The sequence below is a fragment of the Sphaerodactylus townsendi genome, linkage group LG02 (genome assembly GCF_021028975.2).
Source record: "Sphaerodactylus townsendi isolate TG3544 linkage group LG02, MPM_Stown_v2.3, whole genome shotgun sequence".
NCBI lineage: Eukaryota > Metazoa > Chordata > Lepidosauria > Squamata > Sphaerodactylidae > Sphaerodactylus > Sphaerodactylus townsendi.
Window position 1 is genome coordinate 131644462 of NC_059426.1, and position 13360 is coordinate 131657821.

Below are 13360 nucleotides of genomic sequence, written 5' to 3' on the forward strand. Positions count from 1 at the left end.
ACACTTGTATTTCTAGCTATGTTTAGTAGTAAGAGAAATTTAATTTTATCATTCTGAAACTCATGGGATAGAATACCAAGTTGAAATTGTGGAAGGACTGAAGTATTGATTTGAGAGAGATTTGTACCTAAATGGGCTTTTCCTTCTATTCATGACATATACCGCTTCTGTGCAACTGCTCTTTAAATACATAGGCCTGCTTCACAAACAATGACCAAGCATACATTTTCCCCCTCTCTGATTTTCTGTTGGGAAATAGCAGTATCCATTAGCATAAGTTTTTTGATCATAACAAGTAGTTACAATGGTAATATATCATCAGTGATTATTTTGGAAGTGTTTAGATGAGCAGGCGCTAAAGTAGCTATAGTCATACTTACCACTTAATCTCTCTCTCTATATAAATGGAACCATGCATTTGTTGCTTCGAGAATAACCCCGCACCTGCTGGCCCAAACGCTCTGAAAATTTCACACACACTTACTCATTCCCCCGACTGTGTTCTTATGTACCTCCCACTGTCAGACAACACACCTGAGCCAGGTAAAACATCTTTTTTCTGGTGCACCAGGCCATGAAGCTGCCTGTGCGTAACTGTCACCCTTAGAATGTTCATGCCCTTAGAATGTTCGCTCAGACGGCCAGATATGAGCAGTAAAAACAGTACATAGGCAATAACTCCAGTGGATGTGAAACACATACACACGTTGCCGTGTGAGATGTCAGGTGGGGTTCCCCCCCTCACACACAGGTACCTTTCACTCTCTGTGCCTCACCCACTGCTACAACACAACATACCTACTCTCATACACATTCAGCGGAAGGAGAGGGAAGGGATGGAGGGGGAGGTATGCAAGGGAACAGAAGTTAGGGAGGGGAGAGAGTGAGGGGTGGCATGCAAGGGCGGAGAAGGAGGGGGCACAGCATCTGGATATGACCCACCCACTCTAGCAAAGGGAAAGGGGAGGGAGGTAGGGGGAGGGGTGCCATGCAAGGGAAGAGAAGTGAGGGAGGATGCGATCACACACATCAATGACATCGCACAGTATCAGCCTGCACGTTTCCATGAGCATGTACTGCTGGGCTCTGCAATTGATTTGCTGCTCCTGTTCCTTTCCCATTTCACCACAGTTAGCCACAGCAACGCATGGCAGGCCCCGCTAGTTATAAAGACCTTCATATATTACCAACAGTTATTATTGCTAGCGCTGCAGGTGCCTGATATTAACTCTTGCAGAGATGACTGTTCATCCAGCATTTTGAGTACATGAATGAGGTATAGCTTGGATGCATAGTACTAAGATTTATCAGTCCCCTTGTGTTTGCATGTGGGAACTTGATGAGTGATTAGAATTGTCTAAAAGTTGAGGCCATGTGCAAGGTAACATTCTTATTTTCCTTCTCATTCTTTATACAGACACTCTCAAAGTGTATGACACTCTATAGATATAGTCATCTGCTCCCTCCCAGTTTTCATTGTGCAATAAATAGGAATGCAGTTTTAGACAGTTGAAGCAATTGAAGATAACAAAGGAAAGTATGTTCATGGGGGGGAAAAGCAATCTCTAGTTTTAGGGCTTCTTAATGGCGTGCCAATATCTGTCCCAGTGACTTGTACATTCTCTGTTTTTCGTCTTTCTATAAAGATATTCACTGTGCAGTACAGTAATATTTGTTTAAAGGCAAGAAACATTCAGCTTTGATTATTATAATGCAGATTAAGATTGCTTTTCTATGTAAAGCTGTACAGGTAAGGGAGGCATTGTGCCTAGTTTTAACAGCATGTTTGCTTCTTGAAGGGATGTTCGGCGTTTGGTGGTTGCTATGTCAAGAGCAAGACTTGGACTCTATATATTTGCAAGAGTATCTCTATTTCAGAACTGCTTTGAGCTAACTCCAGCTTTCAGCCAGCTCACTGCTCGCCCTCTTCAACTGCATATAATTCCCACAGAGTATTTTCCAACAATGCGACAGGTATGGATCATTGTCCTTAGTTTCAAATATGTAGTACTAAGGGTAATGTAATAACTGAAAATGAACTTTTCTTTTTTTTTGCCTTTTCTTTTTGCCTTTCCATTTTATTATTTCTAAATGCAAAAGGACTTTTCTTCTCACTTGAAACCTCTCTTAACTGTAACTGTTTCTTCCCTCCAGAACGGAGAACATCCATCTCACCAAGTTCATCTGATAAAGAATATGCCTCAGATGGCCAACTTTGTGTACAACATGTACATGCATATGATACAAAGTACACGCCAGTACAGACAGGTAAAAAATACTGAAAGTTGAGAGACTCCTCTGCTGTTTCCGTATGTATCTGCTGTTAACTTCTGCAGCCAATTTGTTTTTGTGATTTTAATGGCACAAGTTTTTATTATTTTGTTCTATTTTATAACTAGTTTTATTGCCGTAGAATCCTAGACTGGGACATGGGATACAAATTTGTGAATTAGCAATGCTGATGTTACTCATGGAGAAAATTTCCTGATCACTAGAGTTCACTAGCCACTGAGGGTAATATCTTAAAATGACTGAAAGCTACTTCAAGTCCTGAAGCTTTCTTTATAAGGAATCAAATGGTTTGATGCCTGAGATTAGCATCTGACAGAACAGATTACTTGGCAAAACTAGCTTTAAAAATTGATCCTTAGAAGTGTTCCGCTAGCAGAGGGTTGATGATATGAATGGAGACTGCTGTGTTGAAATACTCTAAAAATCAGGCTGAGTAGTATTGAACTCAGCATTAGCTAACATGAGTTATTGGTACCTTTGTACAGGCATATTCCATACTTTATTCCCCAGAAAACACTCTGTGTTCTCCAGAACACTGTTCAGATGTTATTTTTAACATCCTATTAGTCCATTCTTAGAAAGGTTGAATGACAGTAATCATGCATGTATAAAAACTGTACCAGCTGCATCACAGAAGGAGCCCCAATTTGTATCCGGCAGCATGAAATATCTCTTCTTTTCCAAGGACAAAGAAGTCCCTAATTTGAGAGATTCAGCTTTTCTGAATACTTATAATTAATCTTTTGAAAAACTGTTTTGGCCACATATTAGCAGATCCAGATGTAGCAATTTCAAAGTTTGAAATTCTCCCGCTGGCTAGTGTACTATCAGATTTCCCCATGGCTCTCAGAAACATGAATTAATAGTGGATCAGATTCAGAATAATGTTGTGCCAAAATTCTACAATTAAAAAACAACACCCTTAAAGCAGCAAATAAAAATAGTTAGGAGGTGCAGGAAGATTTCTCTGCAGTACTGAGACTTTGTAAGTTCTTACCATCAGAATTAACCTCTGACAATTCATGTAATATTTCAGCCCACCTAGTACGCTTCCTTGATTAAATCAGTTGCCTTTTCAGGAGTACAGTGAGTCTCCTTGTCCGTAGCTAGCCTACTTGATTGCTATCACTCGCATGAACATAAGTCACACATTCAAGAATTCTGTATTAAAGCTACCATATTAAAATACAATAATGGCCTATATCCAACCATCCATGCATGAAATGTGGAGTTTTCCTGCATTTCTGATCATTCCTACAGACCTTTCTGACACCTGGTTGGAATGAAAAGGGCCAGGTGAGTGAAAATGTTCCTCCTCCCTCTTCTGTATGCTCTGTTGACGGAAACGGAAAATCCCCTTGTCTCTCTTCACTCCAGCCTCCCACTCTGTGGTGGTTTTTTCCATGCAGGTCCTACAATCCCATGAAAGATCTTTCCAGGGATAAGAAGGGGCTACTGGAATGAAGGGGGTTGGGGGGGAAATCATTGTGCCTTCTATACATGAATAGTTGGTTAGAGATCAATAACTGTCAGGTTTAAGCAGTGTACCCATAAGTGAAATTAAAAGAATTACTGGGAAGCAAAATCTAATTTATCAGGCAGCTATATTTGGTAGCTGAAAAATACATAGAATTTAAACACACCTAAGTTGTATGAAGTCCTAACGTAGCATTCCTAATTTTGCCAAAATTCAAAACTTGTGTTTAAGCATGAAGAACAAATGTACCTCTATTGAATGATTTTTTATTTCTTTATAGCCGAATTTATTGCCACCTCCAGCACTTGTTGAAGAAAGCGAAACACTCCAGTCACAGGAAAGTGAAATAGCTCAGAGTCAGGAAGGTGAAATGGAAACTGAAGTTGAAACCAAAACCCCACCAGTGGAGACTGCAGCAGAGAAAGTGTTGAAGGAGAAAGAAAAGGTAGCAGAGGAAGAGGAGGAGCATCGGAAGATGCCTGAACATCCTGGAAGAGATAGTGATAGTGAAGACAGTGAACCAGAGGAGGACAGTGTGCCAAGCAAAGGCTGAAAAACAATGTGTTAGGTGACTATAAAACCAGTGCTGCATTTATCCATTGACTACTTTGGCGAGCCAAACTCATGTTGAATAAAAGTAAACGATACTGAATACTTGCAGTATCACTTCTCTACCACGCAATAACAAATGTACTGAAGGACTGCACACATAATTGCAGTGCACATTTTTATTTGTATGGAGTTTTTCAGTAAACCTTTTTTTAAAATGTCTGTGCCTCCTTATTTTGTACTAAACTCTCTGAGAGATTTTTCAGTCCAGATTAAATATGTTGATAGCTACCAGAACTGGGAAAAAAGATTAGAATTAGAAAAAAGATAATTATTTTCAAACAAACATTGGCCATTTGCTGTGGTTTGGTTGTGCATAATATGAGAAAAGTCAAATAACAACTACTCATCCTTGTTCATTTTCCCTAATGTTTTAGGTCCCAGTTTAGCAGATACTGAAGTTCATATTCAAGCCCTGGTCTTCATTAATAATGAACTTTGTAAAACTTTGTGGTAAACTTTTTTTGGGACTGTACCACATCAGATTGCTGGGTTGGGGGGGGGGGCAGAAGCTGTATATTTAAAAGCTATTTCATCCTACAACAAAACAAATTTTCCTCACACATTGAAAACTAGCATATCAGGAAGAAGGCTGAGCTAGAACTGTTCTTCCTGTCATCTAGTTTATATGGGCAAGGTTCTTGGTTGTTTTTTTAATTTGCAAAAGTAGTATTTATCTAATACCTGCCGTCGGAAATAGCACAGTCCAAAAACAGTTTTAACATACTCTCTTGTTAATATAGCTTCATTCACATGCACACATAAAGCTGAAGTTAGCTTTAGCAGGATAAAGAGATGATGCTTCAATATTTTGTGTCTGAATTGCCAATTCATGTATGACCACTGGTTTTACTGGCCTTCCAGGGAAGAAAGTAATAGTTAAGCTATATGCAATGAATCTTTTTGTTAAAAACAACACACACACACACACAATCTGATATGCATTTGAAGAAGAAAACATTGCCTCAGTAGAACATCTCCTTCGCATGTGTTGTGGTTCAGGACTCTGCAGAGCTTTACACTGTTGCTTTTAGGGACAAAAGTGACATAAAGGTAGAAAAAAGAAAACTTGTCTCCCATTCTAAGTCACAGGTTATCATTGTAAAGTCACAGGTTATCATTGTAAAAGCCTAGAAAATATTACTGAATAGAACAGTGATTAATAATCAGACAGGTGATCTAGAGTAACTGTTAAATTTACATCCTTTCATAAAGTTCCAGATTTATGATTGGCAGAAGACAATTTGATAGATTAATTAACCACTATAAATCCACTGGATGAAGCAGTAGGTACCAAAGTTAGCCATCATCCATGCTTCCCTTGTTTATTTTGCAATCAAGGATGAATAGTTGCTTGTAAAATCACCAGGATTTCTTAACCAAACATAGCCCACTGAAAGATCTTAAATCTTAAACTGTATTACTTTCAGTTTGCTAGTATTACTTCTGCTAGTGTATTTCATTTGCAATTTGATGTAGAGTGGAAGCAAAATAATTCTTCACTGCAACATCAGATACAGACTTTCTTAATGAGGAAGGACATTGTTCTCAGTTATACTTGTACTGTCAGTTGCATGATATCTGCACTCCAAAAACCTTTATTAGGCATAAAACCAGAAGTACCATGCATTCCAAGTACAAATATCTGCACTCAGTAAGATAATCATTTGTGGATTTAAATTATTGAATTGTCTTTGTGAAGTAAAAAAGACATTGCTTTGGAAATATTGGGTTTTTTAAGTTCCAGGAGGCACGAAAATAAATAATAGCTATTTAAGTTGTCACCAAAAGAGCCCTAATGGTGCAGAGATTAGAGAGTGGGTAATATAGCTTCATAAACTAACATGCATATGCTTAATCAGGGATGAATAGTACAAGGCCCTCAGGCAACATGTGACCAGCTCAGCTGAGGGTTGTCTGCTTTCTAACCTATTTTCTAAAAATATTCTGGTATCTAACAACTTATTTCTTTCTCTTTTTTTCTAATAAAGCCAAACATTGGCAAGAACAGCTGCTGGTAGCTTGCGATATTTTTGCTCACACACTTTAACTTGGAGCCAGTACAAGAGCCTCAGTAACAAGAATGCATTGCCAAAATGAATGCAAGAAGCAACTGGTGCAGCATACAAAACAGTCCTGGGAGTACTTGTCTAGTTAGGGCCGGTCCTTTCAGTGCTCTTGGTTGTGCATGTTTTTCAGCCTGCCTAAGAATGTAGGATAGGAGAGTTGTAGCCATGAGTAGCGAAGGAGACCTGTGCTATTGCTATTCATCAGAATTGCAGTTGGCACAAATTGTAGGGACTATGAGACAGCTACTCTTGGAAACACCTGAGGCGTCCCTTATCTTGCGCTATAGACAGCACCCAAAATGAATCTGGAAACAAAACTTGGGCACCCACTGTATAGTCCTAAGGAAACAGACCTTTCTAAGATTGGAATAACTGTAGATTTGAACTGTCAATTGCCATAGTATTTAGATTGTAGGGAATTATATAGTATCCAGGTGTCTAATAAAAGTCTTGGCGCTTCAGTGCTTACAGGAGATAAACATGACAGGGTCTGTACATTTATCAGCTATGAATTCCAGCATTGCTTGGTTGAAGCGTTGGAGTAGCCCTGTTATGTATCGTGAGGCACTTCAGCATCCTGCTGCTTAAATTTGACATCTCTCTGTTACACAAACTATTTTTAGGATGATCGTCTGGGGACATGGAGTGTTGTATCAATTATTGTGAAGTAAGAGAGGTGGAAAACTCTGGTGTTGCTTTTTACTGTTTCAAATGCTTCCCAAGTTGTAGGGGAAATTTTACTCTGTGGAAAGACCTGTTAACAGGAATGAATATCCTATCGGGTGCAGCCATGTTGATATGATATACCAAGACTATAAGAAAATAAACTATACATGCTTGAGGGTTCCAAAGGTTCTGTCATATTCTGTCCAACAAACAAAATTAGGGATTGATGCTATGCAGAGAGAAACAGACTTGATTCTTAGGGGCTGAGGCACTTCTGTGTTACTGCATTTGCTAGTAGCTGCTTTATGGCAGGTTTGCAGCACTGTGAATCAAGGAGACTGAGATTGCTGTTGACATTTAAAGGATGTGAGGAAAGCAAAAGGACAAGTTTTTAACTGAACTCTGCACATTTGGCTAGAGTTTTGATTGCTGAGCAGTCTGTCTATGTTGCAGCTGGCTTCAATAGCTGACTGAAAGTCAAGGGACTGGAAAAGTGGTTTAATCGCTTGTTCACTTTCTTCTGACCCTTTAAAAAGACTCAGTCACAATGGGAGGATTTGACCTTTTAACTACTGCCATGATGCATTAACCGGAAAAAGAACAGCCAGGTTGGCAATAACCTCTGCTTTTTCGTCTGTTTAATGTACTAATTCTAGCTGGTGTATTATGCATGAACCCTAAACCTTCAGTTTCAGGTAGTGAAAGACCAAAATGGTGATTGTGTATGGTGAGGGGGTGTGTGTGTGTGTCTGATATTCTCTGCTTTATTTCCACTTTGAACACATTTTTTGAGTACACAGAATACAATGTTTTTCCATCATAAACTCAGCTTTGATTTCAATGAACCAGTTGTCCTAAATTACTCCCTACTCATACAACATTCACCCACTGGCATCCTGTCAGCCTAAACTATGCAATAAAGGGAGGCGTTGAGGACAGCTGCTTCTTCTGACTCATCTTCTTTCCCAATTCTTACTATAAAGTATGTTACTATATTTTTTTTGAGCTGGAACAAGTAAGCTTACTGATACAGAATGAGAAAAAAATCTAGGAAGTGTGATTTGCTTCTTAGAAGTATACAAATGTGGTTACATTTTGGCTGTTCATGCCTACATATTTCAAAGAGCCAACTGCTTCTGAAGCTGATGCTGAAGCCTTTCATGTGCACATTCACACAATGAATGAGGCAATATGAAATATATTCAGCATCTTTTTCATATTAAAAAATGTAATGGGGGACAGATAGTTCTCTCTCTGAACTCTGAGAACATCTTTGGGTGATTTCCACTGCTTATTAGGGAGACAGAAACTAGAATTCTTCTCTTTCCTGTTTCCTGTGGGATAATTAGTAAGGGAACTGATAATAAAACTGCAAAGATTGTCATGCCCTTATATAAAGCAGTGGTGAGACCACACTTGGAGTACTGTGTTCAGTTCTGGTCGCCACATCTCAAAAAGGTTATCAAGGAAATAGAAAAAGTGCAAAGAAGGGCAATGAGGATGATTGAGGGACTGGAGCACCTTCCCTATGAGAAGAGGCTGCAGCGTTTGGGACTCTTTAATTTGGAGAGGAGACGTCTGAGGGAGGATATGCATGGGGTAGAAAATGTTGACAGAATTTTTTCTCTTTCTCACTAGGGGTGTATCTGCAATTGGGACATAGGGAGTCAAATGTCCCCAGGCCCCCCCCCCAAATTTGGTCACATGGGGGTGCAAAAATTCAGGTTTTTTTTTTTTGCATTCTTTAGTGTTTTCCAGTTTTGGGCCTGTAGGTGGCACAGTTTTAGACTAGCAGCACCAAAATTTCAGGGGTTTTGGGAAGACTCTTCTGATGATGCCATCCAGGTTTGGTGAGGTTGGTTCAGGAGGTCCCAAGTTATGGACTCCCAAAGGGTGTGCCCCATCCCCCATTGCTTCCAAGGGGAGTTAATAGGAGATGGGGGCTACACCTTTGAGGGTCCATAACTTTGGACCCCCTGAACCAAACTTCATGTAGCATAGTGGTTAAGACCAGGTGCACTCTAATCTGGAGAATCAGGTTTGATTCCCCCCTCTGCCATTTGAGCTGTGAAGGTTTATCTGGGAAACTAGATTAGCCTGTGCACTCCAACACACGCCAGATAGGTGACCTTGGACAAGTCACAGCTCTACGGAGCTCTCTCAGCCCCACCCACTTCACAGGGTGTTTGTTGGCGGGGAAGGGAAAGGAGATTGTAAGCCCCTTTGAGTCTCCTACAGGAGAGAAAGGGGGGTATACATACAAACTCTTCTTCTTCTAACTTGGTGACAGTCAACTCAAAAAACCAAGGCCAAAGAGAACACTCAAAAAGTAATGGAGTTCTTGCAGGATCATGGGTTCACTGACAAATGTCAAAGGACAAAACGGCCAATAATAGTGTGATTTTTCTAAAATTGATAGTGTAAATATATGAAATCTGCACTAGTAAGTCTGCAAAGTGCCCCTTAGAAATAGGATTGCCATCTAGTCAGTTTTCTGTTAATGTGACCTGTGTTTTTCCTTTCAAGAAACAAAACAGGATTGTTAACTGTTAGTACACTTTCAGAGCAAATAAATTTGCTGCCCTATATCTTTCTTTAAGATCTTTCAGCAGCCATTTTAACTTCAATTTTCAGGCAAGGTTTTTTGTGCCTCAAAAGCAGCTATTCTAAATACTGCTGCTGTTGGCTGTCTTTTTCGTTTTCCTTTCCCTCTATAGATATCTCCTGCACCCTCTTTTTCTTCTGTTTTTGTGCAATCTACTAGTAAGAACAGAGTTTTTCTGTTTAAAAGCTTAAATGATTTGCTACTGATCTCTACTAAAAAGCTCTTGCAAATCCATGGCTAGGGAGCTTTGAAGATACTCTGGCATATTATCTCAGAAGTAAGCCTATTCCCTGATAGAACTGCACCCTCATATGTATGAATCTGTCTTGAATCAGATCATTGGTCCATTTAACCCAGCATTATGTACTCTGATTGGTAGTGGATTTCAGAGTCTAAATAATGGCAGTAGATTTCAGAGTGCTACAGAGGAGTTCTCAGCCATTCTTCCAGGGAGCCATTTTCCTGGAGTGGATTCTGTGAACTCTTACCAGCAAAAATAATTTAGCCTTTAAGGGGTCACAGACCAACTTGTTCTTGGGAAACTAGCAATTCCTTTTAACTTTTGTAATGAATTCTTTTAGATGGAAATTGCAAGCAACAACTGAAAGGACATTTAACTCATTGTAAGGGCACTGTAGTTTGCACACACATGACCTACATACATACAGCTGCAGCATATTATTAAGGAATGAAGCATTAAGCAACAAGCCTTTAGAAAACTTTCTGTTCAAATATATTATTTGGTTGGACTTGCAAGTACATGCAATAGATGTGCATCTTTAGATTAATAGTAATTTCTGGTGGCACTGCCTTTTTACTAATCAGCTATGCAAGTTGGCAAGCAAAGTGCAGAGAGGAATGATTTTCTAGCCTACCCACTACGTAAGTTATACAAAAAATAACTGCAACAAAATAATTTCATTGCCTGACTGTAGGGCTGAAAGATGGCATTGGTGCCACTGCCTCTATAATAATTGTTAAAGGTACTATGGAATATATTTCCCATTCTTTCACTTGCATGCTGTTACAAAGAACTTCTAGAGAGAAGACACTGTCAATGACATTGCACCAAAATCTTCTTGGAGTTCAGCCATGCTGACGAACACAAACAGCATTCTAGGATTTTTCCCTAAAAGAAAACACACACACACACATGCACACACACACACACACACCCAAGAGATAGAATATCACTGTACAATGCATTCTAATTTCTCTGAGGCAAAATTTAAAAAAGGTGTACTACGGTAAACAGGAATGCAGATGCAAATATTATCAGTGTAAAGTCTGAGCTAAAATTGCTGTTCTGCAACTTTAAACTCATTTTCATGATGTAAGAATCACAAAAGTACAAGCATAAACTTGCCCCTAATAGTATTGATGAGGGTGTCTTCAAAATACACTTCCTTGATTCCACCAGTATAGATAATCTTTGGTTGACTAACAGTTTCCAAACAGGTAGAGCATCCAACCACAAAGTAGGCAACACTGGAAAAGTAGATGCTAGACTATCAGGCCTTGTTCTTTTGAGCAGTTATCTGTCAAGTCTAGTTTAAAACAAATTGCCTACATGAAATGTAAAACTCTTTGTAGTTTTGCAAACTGTTTTCCTTGTGTGTTATAATTTTAATTAACCCCCTTAATTAATTAAACCTTCCCTTTTGGGGGTGGGGGGTAAAATTGATACCAGCTGCTGGAAAAAATAATTTCCTCTGCAATTGCACAGACACATTAGACAGCTAAGACTTTTACACATAAAGTAAGAAATTCTTCCAGTTGCTGAAGTACATTATTATTCATGAATGTGTTCACTGAGAAATACTGGTCTCATTGGATCAATAGGGTATACTTCCAAGAATGTGTGCTTAGGGTTTCCAGATCTCCTTGGCCACCAGCGGGGCGTTTAGGGTAGGGCTGCCAGTTGCAGCCTGCAAAACTCCTGGAGATTTGGGGGTAGAGCCTGGGGAGGACAGGGAACTCAGTAGGTACAATGCCATAGAGTCCACCCTCCAAAGCATCCATTTTCTCCAGGGGAAATGACTTCTGCAGATGAACTGCAATTCTGGGAGATCTCTAGGCCCCAGCTGGAGTTTAGCATCCCTAACACTACAGCTTTACTTGGAAATTGAGGGTCTGATTTTATAAATTATGAAAGCAAATATTTCTGCCTTTTATTATTGATATGTGTGTTTAATTTTACACCATTTCATTTTTTTTTATAAAGGTATTGCATTCTTTTATTTAGGCTGTACAAACTTGTAACTTCAGCCGTTTTCTACTATCACAAAACACTGGGCGTGCTTGAAAAAAGGAACTGCTATAAACAGCTACTGCTCTTGCTGGCACTTTGTTATCTGAACCAAAACCATGAGGAAGGGGGGAGGCATGAGATACAGAGACAGAATTAAACACCTAGTTTAAATTCTGGGCTAGAGTTGATATCCTCAGTTCCAGCAGAATCATTAATAATCTTTCTGTACAAGTGTGTGTGTGTGGCTGTGGCCAAGAGCCTTTTTCAAAATTAGTGTGTGGCTAGGCCTATAGGTGGCATTTTCCCTCCTTTTCTCTCTCTCTCTGAGGGGAGGGTTTAAAAGGTCTTCTTTTCCTTCACGGTAAGTCTGGTAGCTTGAGTGTCTGTCTGAATAAGGGCCTTCTATTCCATGGAACTGCCATTTGAAGCAATTTATTTATTATATAGAAACTCTAATCTCTGCTTCCTTGGCCTGTCTTCTAGCCCTAGTCTAGATGACAATGTTAAGCCCCCTTGCCTTAGCAAAGCTAATTGAGGCTAGGTCTGTTTATATTGATTTTCTCCAAACCTGCACATGTGTAGGTTACCTGCTCTAAATCAACAAACAAAACAAACAAAAACCACTTTCTCATTCCATATGCGCAATCCCAAAATGAGCTCTGAATCCCAATCTTCTTAGAAGAATGTTGCTAAACTACATTGTGAGAAAGACAATGTGGCTGAAGGGTACAAGGTCCTAGCTAACCTGCTTGGTATCTGTGGGAACTGTGTGAGGGAATGTATTTGTCTCAATTTCCTCATGTGGTTAAAAAACCTCCCAAGATATGACATTACACACTACATGAGCATTTACAAACATTTGTTCAGGTTGGGCAGATAAAATGGGTGCTTTGGTATGGTTGCCATCCTCCAGGGGGTGGTTGGAGAACTCCCACTAATACAACAGATCACCAGGTGACAGAGATCATTTCACCTGGTGCAAATGGCCACTTTGGGAGGTGGACTCTATTGTATTATAACCCCTTGCCAACTCCATGTTGGGAAATACCTGAAGATTTGGGGGATGGAGCCTGAGGAGGGCAGGGGCAGGACTTCAATGGGCTATAATGCCATAGTGTCCATTTTCCAAAATGGCCATTTTCTTCAGGTGAATTGACCTATGTCACCTGGAGATCTGTTGTAACAGGAAGAGATCTCTAGTCACCGACTGGAGGTTGGCAACCCTACTATTCAATGGCATGGATTTTATAGACAGGAAGGGAGTATTAAACAATGGCTTTTATGAAAATAGCATTTGAAGGGTGATATTAATGACAAGGGACAATGCTATGCACAAGTGGAATCCTGTGAAAAATTTGCTTATGAAAAACTGTTATTATAAGAAGTTGGAA

At 39.6% G+C, this 13360-nt stretch overlaps 1 protein-coding gene across 1 annotated transcript in view; it reads left to right on the forward strand.

Annotated features, from left to right (window-relative positions):
• AQR (aquarius intron-binding spliceosomal factor) overlaps positions 1-4536 on the forward strand; it is a 59352-nt gene extending 54816 nt beyond the window's left edge. Inside the window, exons 33-35 of the mRNA XM_048484362.1 lie at positions 1800-1974; positions 2155-2268; positions 4050-4536. Of these exons, the coding sequence (XP_048340319.1) occupies positions 1800-1974; positions 2155-2268; positions 4050-4322 (562 nt within the window). The 3' untranslated portion in view covers positions 4323-4536. The remainder of the gene's footprint in view (positions 1-1799; positions 1975-2154; positions 2269-4049) is intronic.
• The last annotated feature ends 8824 nt before the right edge of the window (positions 4537-13360 follow it).